We start from the raw sequence: 18671 nt of genomic DNA on the forward strand, positions 1-18671 counted from the left end.
TAAATACATCTCTAAACCACACCCATTCCTTTAAACACCTTTGACATACTGAATGTCAGCACCCTCTAGTGGTCATATAAAAAATTTCTCTAACAGAATATAAAAAGTCAGGTTAAACACATATTGCTCCTAACATATCTGAAATACAAAAATACATTTTAAACATATTGAACATATTAAATTTTTTTTTAGATAATCAATAAATCATGTACTCTAGAGACATAGAGACCAATCCAGTTCTCTATTCATACCTTTTGGATGCATGGTATCTAACCTATTGATCCAATAGGCCTCCCTAATTTTTAGTCTCTTGGCTCTATTGCCCCCCCGCCTAAGGTGTCCTACTTGTTCTAATATCTGGAACCTCAATTGAGTCAAACTGTGACCTACGGACAAGAAATTATTGGCCACTGGGGCATCTAACTTTTCTGTTCTAATACTACTCTTGTGTTGGGTCATCCTTTCACGTACTGTACGGGTGGTCTCACCCACATACCCCAATCCACAAGGACATTTAATATAATATACAGCAAAATCTGTGTTACATGTAAAGTGTCCTCTAATCTCAAATCTTTTCCCAGTTCCAGAATGGCTGAAAAAAGGGCCCTTAATCATGTTATTGCAGTGTGAACAGCCAAGGCAAGGAAAGCAACCCAGATTTTTACCTCCAATGTACTTCTGAACCATTGTCCTAGATGGACCAATGTCAGCATGAACCAACAAATCTTTCAAATTTCTCCCCCTCTTAAATGCAGGCATAGGCGGTTCTTTGAATTCAGGTACATTAGGGTTATATGTTTTCAAAATGTGCCAATGTTTACAAATGATCCTATTTATCTTATTACTCAACTTGGAATACTGACTTACAAAAATTAACCTGTTAGGCTTTTCTTTCTTTTTGACCTCTTCCTGTGGCAGTAAATCTTGTCTTGGGATTGCCTTCACATTTTCAATCTCCTTTTGAATTAGGGCTGATGGATAACCCCTAACCTTAAAACAGTCACCCATCTCTTCCAATCTCTGTACTACAGGACCTGTTTCAGAGACAATTCTTTTCACTCTAAGGAGTTGACTTCTTGGAAGTGACCTAATCAAGGACGGGGGATGCATGCTATTGTAATGGAGAAGAGTGTTGCAATCAGTTGCTTTCTTATGTAGATCCACTACAAGACCCTGGTTACTTTTAAGTACCCTGGTGTCAAGGAACACAACACTCTCCTCACTACAAACCAGCTTAAATTTAATGTGACAAGTAGCAGAGTTAAGTTCATTAACAAATTCCTCAAGGGTTCCAATGTCGCCCAGCCACACGCCAAAGATGTCGTCTATATAGCGCCACCAAGTGGCAGCATATTGTAAAAATAATGGATTATTATAGACAAAATACTCCTCATACATATTCATGTATATATTGGCGTATGTCGGGGCGACATTGGAACCCATGGCTGTGCCTTGGAGCTGCAAATAATAATAATCTTCAAAAAGAAAATAATTACACCTCAGGATAATACTCGATAGTTGCAAGATAAATTCCCTATGTTGGGTATTATATCTCTCATCCTGACACATAATCTTGTTTACAGCGCCAATGCCAGCTTCATGTGTAATGGATGTGTATAATGAAGTGACATCCAAACTAAAGAGGATTCCTTTAGTATTCTCAATTGGTACACTCTGTAGTTTTTTCAAAAAGTCCCCAGTATCTTTGATAAAGGAACTAGAGTTAACATATGGTCTTAAAGATTTATCTAAAAAAATAGATGCATTTGATAGTAACGACCCCATGCCTGCCACTATAGGATGGCCCGGAGGGGCCGTGGCACTCTTATGTACCTTGGGGAGAGTATAAAGGACAGGGGTAATATCCTCAGTATTTAAAAGGAACTGTTCAGTATCTTTGTCAATAATGCCTAATTTAACAGCTCTCTGTACACAGAATGTAATTTCCTTTTTGATTTTAAAAAAGGGGTTATAATCCAACCTTTGGTATACATCCTTATCAGACAATTGGGAATAAATTTCATTAACATAGTACTGCTTATCAAGGAGCACTGTTGCTCCACCCTTATCGGCCCCTTTAATGACCAATAATTTATTGTTCCTAAGTTTATCTAATGCTTCTTTCTCATTTACAGACAGACTACCCCTTTTATCCTTATTCCCTTTATGCATCTGACCATGTTTACAAAGTGTTAACACATCTCTTTCTACCAATTTCATAAATGTTTGTACCCCTGCATTAACTTGTGCTGGTGTGAAAGTGCTTTTTTTAGTTAACCCCAGACTTTTCAAATTTAACTTCTGATTTTGCATGCACACAGTGGAGGTCTGACCTCTGATACTACATTCAGAAATGTCTGCAAAAAAACTTTTTAATTTCACTAATCTAAAGAAGCGGTACAAATCTTTACGTATTGCAAAAGTATCAAAGTCCTGTTGTGGACAAAACGACAGTCCTTTACCAAGTAGTGACAGTTCATCATTTGTAAGGGATACCTGGCTAAGGTTCATCAAGGTTTGTTGCCCCTGCGGGTCATCACCCGCTTCTCCTCTGCCGATGTCGTTTTCTTCTTGGACTCAGCTGTTTTTCTTACCACGGTGGCGTCTGCCCCCTCTGCGGCAGCGTGTACCTCCATGTCGGAGTCCCCCGAAGCTGAACCCGATGAAGAGCCCTGGGTGCTGGAGCGACCGCTCATCCTGCGCGCATGCCTGCGCCTGTAACCGGAAGTGCCACCGGAAGTGCCCCCGGTACGTCTACCAGACTCCCCGGACCAACGGTATACAGTTCCGGACACATAGTCCTCTTCATCCCTGGCAAATTTGGTCTTTTTTCTTTCCTGAATCACCCCTTTCAACTCGGTCAGCTGAAGTTCCAAAGAGGAGGTAAGTTTATCCAAATCTTCAATAGACAAACTATTAGCCAATTCATTCTTCATACCTTCGATTTGATGATTTTGGCTCTCGACCTCCATCTGGAGGTATTCCACAGTGAGAACCATCAAATCAAATGAACACTTATTCAGCACCCTTTCAAAATTTTGACAGTACTCAAGATTATCTTTCATAAGAGTAGGGCGAGTGCTCATGCGAAGCCCCCTGCGAATACGTTTCACTCGGTGATACTCAGCCAGAGTCACAGCATGTAATTCAAAGGCAACATGTTTCTTTTGCAAATATTCCAGCTTCTTACTGATAGATTGGGTGGGTGAGGATTTTAAAAAGTCTCTGGAGCCACGGATCAATGTAGTAATCTGTGCAGCCTCCAAATCTGTATACCCAAAGGTCTTTGGCTCTGTATTTTCCACATTCTGTTCCATGGTTACTCAGTGCAAGGAAAAGTGCATTAACAAGTAACACAACAAACCAAAAATCCAGCACCTGAAAGTAACAAGGACGGGAGGATGCATTACAATAGCATGCATCCCCCGTCCTTGATTAGGTCACTTCCAAGAAGTCAACTCCTTAGAGTGAAAAGAATTGTCTCTGAAACAGGTCCTGTAGTACAGAGATTGGAAGAGATGGGTGACCGTTTTAAGGTTAGGGGTTATCCATCAGCCCTAATTCAAAAGGAGATTGAAAATGTGAAGGTAATCCCAAGACAAGATTTACTGCCACAGGAAGAGGTCAAAAAGAAAGAAAAGCCTAACAGGTTAATTTTTGTAAGTCAGTATTCCATGTTGAGTAATAAGATAAATAGGATCATTTGTAAACATTGGCACATTTTTAAAACATATAACCCTAATGTACCTGAATTCAAAGAACCGCCTATGCCTGCATTTAAGAGGGGGAGAAATTTGAAAGATTTGTTGGTTCATGCTGACATTGGTCCATCTAGGACAATGGTTCAGAAGTACATTGGAGGTAAAAATCTGGGTTGCTTTCCTTGCCTTGGCTGTTCACACTGCAATAACATGATTAAGGGCCCTTTTTTCAGCCATTCTGGAACCGGGAAAAGATTTGAGATTAGAGGACACTTTACATGTAACACAGATTTTGCTGTATATTATATTAAATGTCCTTGTGGATTGGGGTATGTGGGTGAGACCACCCGTACAGTACGTGAAAGGATGACCCAACACAAGAGTAGTATTAGAACAGAAAAGTTAGATGCCCCAGTGGCCAATAATTTCTTGTCCGTAGGTCACAGTTTGACTCAATTGAGGTTCCAGATATTAGAACAAGTAGGACACCTTAGGCGGGGGGGGGGGGCAATAGAGCCAAGAGACTAAAAATTAGGGAGGCCTATTGGATCAATAGGTTAGATACCATGCATCCAAAAGGTATGAATAGAGAACTGGATTGGTCTCTATGTCTCTAGAGTACATGATTTATTGATTATCTAAAAAAATTTTTAATATGTTCAATATGTTTAAAATGTATTTTTGTATTTCAGATTTGTTAGGAGCAATATGTGTTTAACCTGACTTTTTATATTCTGTTAGAGAAATTTTTTATATGACCACTAGAGAGTGCTGACATTCAGTATGTCAAAGGTGTTTAAAGGAATGGGTGTGGTTTACAGGTGTATTTAAGCTGCATGATCTCCAGGTGTAACTATGCATGATTAAGGACTAAGTCCGAAACGTTGCTGTTTGTTGGTCTTGCTGTTCATTGTGCATACTGCACGAATAAATCTGTTGGAAACTACTGGTTGGTGCTGCTTCTTCTTTGTGACTTTAGTTTAAAATTCTTGTAATCTTTTTTTTATTTTTTGTAATTTAGTGTTTGTTTTTTTTTTTTGTAATTTAGTGTTTTGTTTTTTTGTAATTTAGTTTAGTTGATTTAATTGTAGATAATTGTAGATAGTTTATTTAATTAATTTATTGATAGTGTAGTGTTAGGTTTAATTGTAACTTAGGTTAGGATTTATTTTACAGATAATTTTGTAATTATTTTAACTAGGTAGCTATTAAATAGTTCTTAACTATTTAATAGCTATTGTACCTGGTTAAAATAAATACAAAGTTGCCTGTAAAATAAATATTAATCCTAAAATAGCTACAATATAATTATTATTTATATTGTAGCTATATTAGGGTTTATTTTACAGGTAAGTATTTAGATTTAAATAGGAATAATTTATTTAATAAGATTTATTTTATTTCGTTAGATTTAAATTATATTTAATTTAGGGGGGTGTTAGGGTTAGACTTAGCTTTAGGGGTTAATACATTTATTAGAGTAGCGGCGAGGTCCGGTCGGCAGATTAGGGGTTAATACTTGAAGTTAGGTGTCGGCGATGTTAGGGGGGGCAGATTAGGGGTTAATACTATTTATTATAGGGTTTTTGAGGCAGGAGTGAGGCGGATTAGGGGTTAATACATTTATTATAGTAGCGGTGAGGTCCGGTCGGCAGATTAGGGGTTAATAATTGTAGGTAGATGGCGGCAACGTTGGGGGCGGCAGATTAGGGGTTAATAAATATAATATGAGGGTCGGCGGTGTTAGGGGCAGCAGATTAGGGGTACATAGGGATAATGTAGGTTGCGGCGGTGTACGGAGCGGCAGATTAGGGGTTAAAAATAATATGCAGGGGTCAGCGATAGCGGGGTGGCAGATTAGGGGTTAATAAGTGTAAGGCTAGGGGTGTTTAGACTCGGGGTACATGTTAGGGTGTTAGGTGCAGACTTAGGAAGTGTTTCCCCATAGCAAACAATGGGGCTGCGTTAGGAGCTGAACGCTGCTTTTTTGCAGGTGTTAGGTTTTTTTTCAGCTCAAACTGCCCCATTGTTTCCTATGGGGGAATCGTGCACGAGCACTTTTTTTAAGCTGGCCGCGTCCGTAAGCACCGCTGGTATTGAGAGTTGCAGTGGCGGTAAATATGCCTGTACGCTCCCTTTTTGGAGCCTAACGCAGCCCTTCTGAGAACTCTCAATACCAGCGTTGTTTAAAAGGTGCGGGGGGAAAAAAGCATGCGTAGCTAATGCACCCCTTTGGCCGCAGAACTCTAAATCTAGGCATTAATTTTTATCCACCCTGGTCCTAAATGGACATTTAACAGATGAATCTTGCAAGAACTGTATGAAAATGCTGGTTTTAACAGCATGCAGATAGTTTGCTGTATTAACTATAGCTATAAGCACTGCAATTTGTTTTTTCAATAGTGACTCCATTATTGCGGCTCATTTGAGCTCTAGTCTACTGTAGGTAATGAGCTGCCTTTTTCATTAATATGATTAAATATATACATTTTTACTTATTTTATTTTTACAGAAAAGCCGGAGATATTGGGGCCCATAAAATTAACCCTCTGTGCTCCAGGAGAGGTGCTGTGCTCTGTGAATCTGAGCAAGTTTTACCCTAAAGACATCCAGATTAGGTGGAGCTGTGGAGTCGGACATTACAAGGAACTTAACACTAGTAAAGATACAATTACAGATAATAAAAACCAGACCTTTAATGTAAAAAGTGAATGTAAAATCCCGGAGCATCTTTTTAATGAACCAGGATTCAGAGTGCAGGTGACCTGGGAACATGAATCCATGGATAAGCCTGAGAAGAGGGAGCTGTCTGCAAGAGACACAGGTAATACGATAGATTTATTTCTTGCTCATACAGATGTGTCTCGGGCTGCACTCATTATATATACAATGTTTTATATCTTGTTTAACTGGTCTAGCACGAATCAGAAACTAGGTGTAGTGTTGTTTACATCCATAGTAAGAGAAGGACTCTGCTAAAAACTCTTTTATTTGAAATAGGAACATAAAAAGTATTTCAACATTGTTCTTTTAAAGTGAAGGTAAACTTTCAAGAATGAGTGCCTGGTTTTTAAAAATACTATTAAAAACAGGGGCACTTTCATTCATGAAAGTTTACATTTCATCCGTTTTCTTAAAATATACTTACCTTTTCTTCTTGAACCAGCCTGTCGCAAGCCTCTACATACGTCAGCAATGACGATTCCGGCATCTTCCAATCACGGCTTCCCCCCTGGGGGAATCATTGCCTGAGGTAACACTGCGATTGGAGGAAGCCGGTTTCGTCATTGCTAGGTAAGTTAACCAGGTGGGGCATTGTTTCAGAACGGCGATCCGGCGTTTCAGAAGAACAAGGTAAGTATTTTTAAAATACGGTGCAATGTCACTTTTCATGAATGAAAGTGCCCCTGTTTTTAATAGTTTTTTAAAAAAACGGGCACTTTCACATAAAAATTGACCTTCACTAAACAAATGTAGCGTAAAGACCTGCAGACGGGCAGTCTAACGCTTGCCTAGCCTTAATTATAGTGTTGTTAACATATTTTGTTTTTTATTATAGAGGTTTCTTATTAAAACACATGTAATCAAAATTAAGACAACTACTACATACAGTGGGTATTGAAAATAATCACCCCCCCCCCCTGAAAATAATCATATTTTGTTGCTTTGCAGCCTGAAATAAAGACAGACACAGTTTTTGTTTATCCAGTTGTAATTACTCAGTGCAACTTATAACATCAAACAAGTGAAATATATAACACCAACATGTCAGGCAAACATAAAGACAATTTAAAAACAGAATCACTAAGTTGGAAAAAGGATCACCCCCTTGTGTCAGTATTTTGTTGAACCGCCTTTTTCTTTAATTACAACCTTTAGTCTGTTGGGATATGTCTCTACTAACCTTGCACATCTAGACTGTGCAATATTTGCCCACTCTTCTTTGCAGAACTGCTCCAGTTCCTTTACATTTGATGGTGACCGTTTGTGGACTGCAGTCTTCAAGTCATGCCACAGATATTCAATGGGGTTTAAGTCTGGGCTCTGACTAGGCCATGCAAGGACATTCACCTTTTTTTCCTTCAATCACCATGTGGTTATTTTTGCTGTGTGCTTTGGGTCATTGTTAGGGATGGGCGAATGTGCAAATTTTCGAATTTCGAATGTAGAACGAATGTTATTACCGAAATTCGAATTCTAAATTCGAATATCGATAAGAACGAATATTCTTAAAAATTCGAAAATCGAATGTTATTTACAGTTTTCGAATGTCACTTTCGAATGTTTATAATTATATCGAATGTCTACATTCGAAATTCGAATTTTTCAAATTCGAATATAAATTCGAATTTTTCGAATTCGAATATAAATTCGAATTTTTCGAATTCGAATATTGCATAATTCGAATATTACATTTAAAAGCATTAGAAATACTATTACAATCTAAATTCGAATTTTTCGAATTCGAATACACGTATTGCATAATTCGAATATTACATTTAAAGAAAAAGCATTAGAAATACTATTACAATCTAAATTCGAATTTTTCGAATTCGAATACACGTATTGCATAATTCAAATATTACATTTAAAGAAAAAGAATTAGAAATACTATTACAACCTAAATTCGAATTTTTCGAATTCGAATACACGTATTGCATAATTCGAATATTACATTTAAAGAAAAAGCATTAGAAATACTATTACAATCTAAATTCGAATTTTTCGAATTCGAATATTGCATAATTCGAATATTACATTTAAAGAAAAAGCATTAGAAATACTATTACAATCTAAATTCGAATTTTTCGAATTCGAATATTGCATAATTCGAATATTACATTTAAAGAAAAAGCATTAGAAATACTATTACAACCTAAATTCGAATTTTTCGAATTCGAATATTGCATAATTCGAATATTACATTTAAAGAAAAAGCATTAGAAATACTATTACAATCTAAATTCGAATTTTTCGAATTCGAATACACGTATTGCATAATTAGAATATTACATTTAAAGAAAAAGCATTAGAAATACTATTACAATCTAAATTCGAATTTTTCGAATTCGAATATTTTCGAATGTAATCGTAAAATTCGAAACCGAATATTCGAAAATCGAATGTTAGAATGTTATGTAAACATTCGAAATTCGATTCGAACGAACGAATGTGTTAAAATTCGTGCCGTTTTTCGAATGTTGCGAAACATTCGCCCATCCCTAGTCATTGTCATGTTGGAAGGTAAACCTTCTTCCCATTGACAACTTCCTGGAAGAGGGCAGCAGATTTTCCTCAAGAATTTGACAGTATTTTGCCCCATCCATTATACCACTTCTTAATAATAGACTTCACTGTGCTTCTAGGCATTGATAAAGCATTTGATATTTTCTTGTATCCATCTCCTGACTTGTGCCTGTCCACAAGATTATCACGAAGATCTTTTGACAGTGCCTTGCCACCCATAGTTGATTGTTTGCTTCAGTGGCACTACCAGGGACTGAGATGCTCCAGGAAAGCTCTTTTCATGCTGAGCTAATCAATATGCACACAGCTGATCACAGTTGAAGGTCAATTGGCTTTGTGTGTGCCATTGAGAAGGTGATTAGCTACACCTGATTGAGTTTACAAGTAATTTTAGGAGGGGTGATCCTTTTTCCAACTCAGTGATTCTGTTTTTAGATTGTCTTTATTTGTGCCTGACATGTTGGTGTTTATATCTTTCACTTGGATGTTATAAGTTGCACTGAGAAATTACAACTGGATAAACAAAAACTGTGTCTGTCTTTATTTCAGGCGGCAAAGCAACAAAATTTGATTTTTTTCAAGGTGGGGGGGGATTCTTTTTAATACCCACTGTATGTAGTGCTGTGATCTGAAAACCCCTCCACTGTAGACTTTGGGGTAGATTTATTAATATATATAAGCGGACATGATTTGCTGTATTGAATCATGTCCGCTCAACCTTTCTTCTGGTGAAATGCTTGTGCAATGCCGCCCCCTGCTCACTCAATCGGCTGCTAGCAGGGGCCGTCAATCATCCCGATCAGATCGGGATGATTTCCTAAAAGGTGGCGGAGAAGTTAAGGAGCAGTGATCTTACGAACGCTGCTTCTTAACTTCCATTTCAGGCAGACCTGAAATGATGGGGCTTTTATGCAGCATCCGCTGCTTAATACATCGACCCCATAGTTTCTTCTTAGTTATAGACTAGATGGATGTTTATTTAATGACAGTGTGTGTGTGTAGACTGTGCCACCATTCCTAGGGTAGTAAATGTGTGAGCGACATATACGTAGCATTTTATGTATTTAAAAATATAATAATATTTCCTTTCATTTGATGTAATCAGTTACTTATTTAGATTAATCTTGTATTACAGACTTTTCTTGGCACCCAAAAATGGCAGAAATAACAAAACCACTTCATTTCCTAAATGGTAATGAGGCTAAGTTTCAGTGTAAAATCTCTGGGTATTTCCCTAATGCTCTGGATGTGAAATGGTTAAAAAGGGAAGTTGGAAACCAGGAATTATTCGCTGTATCTCATGGTGACCAATACAAGATCCCTGAGCTGGAAGTGACCAGAGCAGCAGATAGCACGTTCACCTGCACAGCCAGTCTGATTATTGTTGCTGTGTCAGCACAGACTGAGCAGGGAAAGGAATTTATCTGCAGGGTGGGACATCCCAGTCTAGAGAAACCCCTGGAGAGAAGCACAGGACCTCTTATTATAGAAGGTGAGTTTAGCTGAGGCACCAAGGTGTGAGCTGTAGGTATAATATGTACTGGTTTCTCTGCACAAATCTAACAACAACCATTTGGTCCCCTTGGGTTGCAGACCACTCATCTCTGTGATTCTAGTAGGCTATTAAAGAATGCAGTGTTACTTGTTTTCTGTAAAGAACTGCCATCTCTTAGTTTATTCAGTTACTGGAGAGCAAACTAGTGCTGTATTCAAATAGGACTACCCAGGATCACCCTTAAACAACAAGATAGAATGTATGGGGTATAACTCACACTTGATTATTGTTACAAAAACTGTGTCCCCTGTTTTAAATATCACAGTACTGGGCCTCTTCTTTTTAATATTTTTATTAATGACTTGGAGCAAGGATTAAATAGCGACATCTCTATTTTTGCAGATGATACTAAGTTAAGTAAGAACATTAGGTCAGAGCAGGATGAACTTGTGTTACATATGGAAAATGAGATTTAATACGGCAAAATGCAAGGTTCTACATTTTGGAAGTAAAAATAAGCAGGCAGTGTATTATTTAAATGGGACAAGACTTAGTCAAACAGAGGAGGAAAGGGATTTGGGAGTAGTAAGCTATGAGGAGAGGCTAGCCAAACTGGGTCTGTTTTCTCTAGAAAAAAAGGTGCTTGAGAGGTTATATGATTACTTTTTATAAATATATTCAAGGCCCATATACAGAGATGGCAGAAGCTCTGTTTATTCCAAGAAAATTGTTTGTGACAAGAGGTCACAATTTAAGGTTGGAGGAAAGGAGATTTAATCTCCTGCAACAGAAACTTTTTTCACTGTAAGAGCAATACAATTGTGGAACTCATTACCAAAGGAGGTAGTGAATGCCAATACCCTAGATACATTTAAAAATTGTTTGGATCCATTTCTGGCTAGAAACAAAATGAATGGATATGATTGCTAGTATTAAATGGGTCTCCTTTTAGTGGGATTAATTTAAGCTCAACTAGAGCTTTTTTTTCTAAGTATATTAGATTTGTATAGGTTGAACTCGATGGACTTCAGTCTTTTTTCAACCTCATCTACTATGTTATTATGTTACTATGTTACAAAAGCATATACATAAATATAGCATCTCTCCTAGCCTCTTGTGTTTCACCCATATGAAACTTATCTTCTGAAGAATTTTCAAGTATGATTTATCCCAAGGAGACCATTCATTGTGGGGTTTTAAAGGGAGAGTCTACGCCTTAGTTATCTTAAAGTCTCACCTTAGATTAAGCTGCAAATATCCTTCTGCACCCTTTCGATATCATAAATACAAAAAATGCTGAATGCGCCAATGATAGTGAGACAAATCAAATAAACAATGTGCAAATGCCAAATAACAGACCAAAATGTAAACGATCTGATGAAAGTGTAATAAAAAAAGTCCACTTATAAGTGACCAGGGTGATGACCAGAAAGTGCAGTTGGTCGCTTCCTCTTCAAACAAACTCCTGTGCAAACATGAGTCCCAAACTAAAAAAAAACAAGAAGGAAAAATGGCGCCCAAATGTGATAACTTCAACCATGGATAACGAAACAACAAGGCTAGAAACTTACTCATAGATTTCCAAGCACTTCAGGGGGGAGCAGACTGGACAGTCGGCCAGCAGACTTATGATTCTTAGGCAATTCTTCCAAAATGAACCTCAAACGATACAGTGGTAGATGTGATGGTTCAAATAGGTGGAGGTAGCTCAAATAAAACTGTACACATTCCGTGCGGGATATCAAACATCCAAGGAGATATATGATCTCAGAGTGACAAAAATGTGAAAGATAGAAAAGCTTTAATTTAAAATCAATATAAAACAATTAATTAAAAATGTTTCACAGCGCTTTTCTCGGGTTTACCGTTTCATCAAGTGAGCTGTTTGATGTGTCACTAACTGAGATTTAAATAGCCCTCGGTTGGCATTCTTGTCACTCCAAAGCGCATGATCAGATCATGGACCAATCAGTGTGGTCTATCAAAATATTGTATATCTGGATGCACTCCAAAATGCGAAAAATCGCCACTTAGAACTATAATACATATCTAATGATTAAAGGAATATCAAAACAAGATAAACAAATATACAAAATTGAATAAAAAACCCTCAGGGAACAACATGGAAAAATAACCACATCTTCAATGGTGGATAGTGCTACAAATTATCGTCATGTGGTCAGTCACAAGTGAAGCTACTGCACATGCGTGATCAGTCTAATGGATATGTATCATGATGTATGGTACCATTGGCAAAACATGATCAACTTATCGTGGATGCACAGGCACCAAAAGAAAATGCTCCAAATAAATCCCATCATCTGTAATTTACCAAGGCAAACAAGAGATATGTCTCCCTCCTATTTAACAAAAGATGACGGTGACCAAATAGGGAATGACAAATGAGGCCCCCCACATACATATCCGTCTCATAGATGTTATGCTTCCAAATAACAAAGTGTCAAAATAAAAATATGTAACATGGACAAAAAAAGATGAGAATTGCTACTAATTAAACAAAAAGTATAGGACATATATGAATTCCATGTAACAAAGTAAATATGAAACAATGACAAAAATAAGATAAATAGCTACTTATTAAACAAAACGTACATGACAAATATAATTCACACAAACATAAAACATAATTATTAGTGTCAATGTGTCTACAGATGGGAATTATAAAAGAAAAATAATACGGACTGCAGATAGCTGATGTAAACTATTGTATATATAATGTAATATAATAATGAAAACCATAGCAGAACCCTATTAATATATATGCATACAAACACACAATATGTGTGCTAAATGTATACACACACCCAGAGCCGCCATCAGGGGGTGACTCCTGTCAGGGGCCCAATGGCAGCTACCAGTGGGTACTACAGCAGAGTGCTAATTGAGCATGGGAAATGTTATTACAAGGAGTAAAGTACTAGCATTTGAGAGGATTTCTGAATGTGTCCTAAACCAACAAGCCTAAATCCTGCATTTAACCAGATCTAATGGTATGTGTACCACAGCTTATGGTTCCACCAAGATCATATAAAGTACAGCATTTTCAAAATCCATAAGTATAGCTGACAGATGGGAACATTTGTACACAATGGGGGGTAGTTATCAAGCCGTCTACTTTTCTGGCTTCGCCGGCCCAATACGTCCGCCTAAGCTCGCCTACCTTCGCCGCCGCGGACCTTGAATACGTTCGCCTAAGTTATCAAATAAAGCTGTCAAAAAGCCGCGGGGCGATGAGCAGCGGACTGTGACAGTTATCACTCATCCGATCTCGCTGCCCTTCGGCTTTTTCCCAGCTTTATTGCTAGCCTGTCACTAAGCACTCACACTAAACTACACTGTTCTACCCCCTATACCGGCGCCCCCGGAGCCCCCCGCAACTAAATAAAGTTACTAACCCCTAAACCGCCGCTCCTAGACCCCGCCGCAACTCTTATAAATGTATTAACCCCTAAACCGCCGCTCCTAGACCCCGCCGCAAGTCTTATAAATGTATTAACCCCTAAACCGCCGCTCCCGGACACCGCTGCCACCTACAGTATACCTAGTAACCCCTATCCTGCCCCCCCTATACCGTCGCCCTCTATTATAAAATTATTAACCCCTATCCTGCTGATCCCGCACCTCTCCGCAACTAAATAAATAGTTTAACCCCTAAACCGCCGCTCCATGAACCCGCCGCAACCTATAATAAATTTATTAACCCCTATCCTGCCCCCCACTACGCCGCCGCCACTGTAATAAAATTATTAACCCCTAAACCTAAGTCTAACCCTAACCCTAACGCCCCCTAACTTAAATATTAATTAAATACATCTAAATAAATTAACTCTTATTAACTAAATTAATCCTATTTAAAACGAAATACTTACTTATAAAATAAACCCTAATATAGCTACAATATAACTAATAATTATATTCTAGCTATCTTAGGATTTATATTTATTTTACAGGTACCTTTCAATTTATTTTAACCAGGTACAATAGCTATTAAATAGTTATTAACTATTTAATAGCTTACCTAGCTAAAATAAAGAGAAATGTACCTGTGAAATAAATCCTAACCTAAGTTACAATTACACCTAACACTACACTATACTTTAATAAATTATTCCTATTTAAAAATAAATACTTACCTGTAAAATAAACCCTAAGATAGCTACAATATAATTAATAATTATATTATAGCTATCTTAGGATTTATATTTATTTTACAGGTAACTTTGTATTTATTTTAGCTAGTTAGAATAGTTATTAAATAGTTATTAACTATTTAATAACTACCTAGCTAAAAGAAATACAAAATTACCTGTAAAATAAATCCTAACTTAAGTTACAATTAAACCTAATACTACACTATCATTACATTAACTAAATAAATTAACTACAAATAACTACAATGAAATACAATTACATAAACTAACTAAAGTACAAAAAATAAAAAAAGCTAAGTTACAAAAAATAAAAAAATAAGTTACAAACATGTTAAAAATATTACAACAATTTTAAGCTACTTACACCTAATCTAAGCCCCCTAATAAAATAACAACCCCCCCCAAAATAAAAAAAATCCCTACCCTATTCTAAATTACATAAATTTCAAAGCTCTTTTACCTTACCAGCCCTTAAAAGGGCCATTTGTGGGGGCATGCCCCAAAAAGTTAAGCTCTTTTGCCTGTAAAAGAACAATACAACCCCCCCCCCCAACATTAAAACCCACCACCCACATACCCCTAATCTAACCCAAACCCCCCTTACAAAAACCTAACACTAATCCCCTGAAGATCATCCTACCTTGAGTCGTCTTCACTCAGCCGAGCCACCGATGGAACTGAAGAGGACATCCGGAGCGGAAGAAGTTAATCCTCCAAGCGGCGCTGAAGAAATCTTCCATCCGATGAAGTCATCATCCAGGCGGCGCTGAAGAAGTCTTCGATCCGGCCGATGTCATCTTCAAAGAGGCGCTGAAGAGGTCTTCTATCCGGGCGAAGTCATCTTCCAAGCCGGGTCTTGAATCTTCCTTCCGCCGACGCGGAACCACCTTCTTCACCGACGGACTACGACGAATGACGGCTCCTTTAAGGGACGTCATCCAAGATGGCGTCCCCTCAATTCCGATTGGCTGATAGGATTCTATCAGCCAATCGGAATTAAGGTAGGAAAATCTGATTGGCTGATGGAATCAGCCAATCAGATTCAAGTTCAATCCGATTGGCTGATCCAATCAGCCAATCAGATTGAGCTCGCATTCTATTGGCTGATCGGAACAGCCAATAGAATGCAAGCTCAATCTGATTGGCTGATTCCATCAGCCAATCAGATTTTTCCTACCTTAATTCCGATTGGCTGATAGAATCCTATCAGCCAATCGGAATTGAGGGGACGCCATCTTGGATGACGTCCCTTAAAGGAGCCGTCATTCGTCGTAGTCCGTCGGTGAAGAAGGTGGTTCCGCGTCGGCGGAAGGAAGATTCAAGACCCGGCTTGGAAGATGACTTCGCCCGGATAGAAGAACTCTTCAGCGCCTCTTTGAAGATGACATCGGCCGGATCGAAGACTTCTTCAGCGCCGCCTGGATGATGACTTCATCGGATGGAAGATTTCTTCAGCGCCGCTTGGAGGATTAACTTCTTCCGCTCCGGATGTCCTCTTCAGTTCCATCGGTGGCTCGGCTGAGTGAAGACGACTCAAGGTACGATGATCTTCAGGGGATTAGTGTTAGGTTTTTGTAAGGGGGGTTTGGGTTAGATTAGGGGTATGTGGGTGGTGGGTTTTAATGTTGGGGGGGGTTGTATTTTTCTTTTACAGGCAAAAGAGCTGAACTTTTTGGGGCATGCCCCCACAAATGGCCCTTTTAAGGGCTGGTAAGGTAAAAGAGCTTTGAAATTTATGTAATTTAGAATAGGGTAGGGATTTTTTTTATTTTGGGGGGGTTTGTTATTTTATTAGGGGGCTTAGATTAGGTGTAAGTAGCTTAAAATTGTTGTAATATTTTTAACATGTTTGTAACTTATTTTTTTATTTTTTGTAACTTAGCTTTTTTTATTTTTTGTACTTTAGTTAGTTTATGTAATTGTATTTCATTGTAGTTATTTGTAGGTAGTTTATTTAGTTAATGTAATGATAGTGTAGTATTAGGTTTAATTGTAACTTAAGGATTTATTTTACAGGTAATTTTGTATTTCTTTTAGCTAGGTAGTTATTAAATAGTTAATAACAATTTAATAACTATTCTAACTAGCTAAAATAAATACAAAGATACCTGTAAACTAAATATAAATCCTAAGATAGCTATAATATAATTATTAATTACATTGTAGCTATCTTAGGGTTTATTTTACAGGTAAGTATTTATTTTTAAATAGGAATAATTTATTAAAGTATAGTGTAGTGTTAGGTGTAATTGTAACTTAGGTTAGGATTTATTTCACAGGTACATTTCTCTTTATTTTAGCTAGGTAAGCTATTAAATAGTTAATAACTATTTAATAGTTATTGTACATGGTTAAAATAAATTGAAAGGTACCTGTAAAATAAATATAAATCCTAAAATAGCTAGAATATAATTATTATTTATATTGTAGCTATCTTAGGGTTTATTTTAAAGGTAAGTATTTAGTTTTAAATAGGATTCATTTAGTTAATAAGAGTTAATTTATTTAGATTTATTTAATTAATATTTAAGTTAGGGGGCGTTAGGGTTAGGGTTAGACTTAGGTTTAGGGGTTAATAATTTTATTACAGTGGCGGCGGCGTAGTGGGGGGCAGGATAGGGGTTAATAAATTTATTATAGGTGGCGACGGTGTAGGGGGGGCAGATTAGGGGTTAATACATTTAATATAGGTTGCGGCGGGTTCAGGGAGCGGCGGTTTAGGGGTTAATACATTTATTATAGTTGCGGTGGGCTCCGGGAGCGGCGGTTTAGGGGTTAATATGTATAGAGTAGCTTGCGGTGGGCTCCGGGAGCGGCGGTTTAGGGGGTAATAACTTTATTTAGTTGCGGCGGTGTAGGGGGGGTCAGATTAGCGGTGTTTAGACTCGGGGTACATGTTAGGGTGTTAGGTGTAGACAGCTCCCATAGGAATGAATGGGATGTCTGTCAGCAGCGAACTTGTACTTTCGCTATGGTCAGACTCCCATTGATTCCTATGGGATCCGCCGCCTCCAGGGGTGGCGGATTGAAAACCAGGTACGCTGGGCCGGAAAAGTGCCGAGCGTACCTGCTAGTTTTTTGATAGCTAGCAAAAGTAGTGAGAATGTGCCGCACTTGTGTGCGGAACATCTGGAGTGACGTAAGAATCGATCTGTGTCGGACTGAGTCCGGCGGATCGAAGCTTACGTCACAAAATTCTACTTTTGCCGGTCTCGAGCCTTTGATAACTAAGGCGAATCAGCCTCGCCACAAATACGCTGCGGAATTCCAGCGTATTTGAGGTTGACGGCTTGATAACTACCCCCCTATATTTGAAGTGGTGCTCTTGGTTGGGGAAAATGGGGAAAAATCAAACAAACATATGTCAACCTTTTAAAAGTACTTTTCTTCATCTAGCCATCTACCCAGATCATTAATGTACAATTTTGAATTCACAGAGTTATTTTTGTTTGCACATTTACAAATATGATTCTTTAAAAAGTGATCTCTTAATTTCTGCAATTTTTTTTATCATGCATGCCACGCACTGTTGATTTAGGGGATGCAAGGTGTATAAATGTTTCCTCCTGTGAGTGTTTCTGTGGGTGTCTGTGTTTATGTCTTTGTCTTTGTGCTTTGGTTTGTGTCTCTATGAGTGTGTATGTATTTTTTTTCTGTGGGTCTTTCTGTGAGGGTAGGTGTGTATGTCTTTGTGCATTTTTCTGTGGATGTCTGTGAGGGTGTGTGCATATGTCTTTGAGCTTTTTCTATGGGTGTCTCTGTGAGGGTGTGTGTATGTTTGTCTTTGTGTATTTTCTCTGGATGCCTCTGTGAGGGTGTGTGTGTATGTCTGTATATTCTGTGGATGTCTCTGTGAGGGTGTGTGTTTTCTGTGGGTGTCTCTGTGAGGGTGTGTGTATGTATTTGTGTGTTTTCTGTGGATGTCTCAGTGAGGGTGTGTGTATGTATGTCTTTCTGTGTTTTATGTGGTTGTTTCTCTGTGTGTGTATGTCTTTGTGTGTTTTCTGTGGGTGTCTCTGTGTGTTTGTGTGTATGTCTTTGTGTGTTTTCTGAGGC

The 18671-nt window shown here is 38.0% G+C and overlaps 1 protein-coding gene across 4 annotated transcripts in view; it reads left to right on the forward strand.

Annotated features, from left to right (window-relative positions):
- LOC128642024 (uncharacterized) overlaps positions 1–18671 on the forward strand; it is a 141730-nt gene that overhangs the window by 69314 nt on the left and 53745 nt on the right. For all 4 annotated transcript variants that reach the window (XM_053694660.1, XM_053694664.1, XM_053694662.1 and 1 more), the window contains 2 exons: positions 6214–6525; positions 10084–10440. In XM_053694660.1, coding sequence (XP_053550635.1) covers positions 6214–6525; positions 10084–10440 — 669 coding nt within the window. The remainder of the gene's footprint in view (positions 1–6213; positions 6526–10083; positions 10441–18671) is intronic.

The sequence above is a fragment of the Bombina bombina genome, chromosome 11 (assembly GCF_027579735.1).
Source record: "Bombina bombina isolate aBomBom1 chromosome 11, aBomBom1.pri, whole genome shotgun sequence".
In the NCBI taxonomy this organism is placed as follows: domain Eukaryota; kingdom Metazoa; phylum Chordata; class Amphibia; order Anura; family Bombinatoridae; genus Bombina; species Bombina bombina.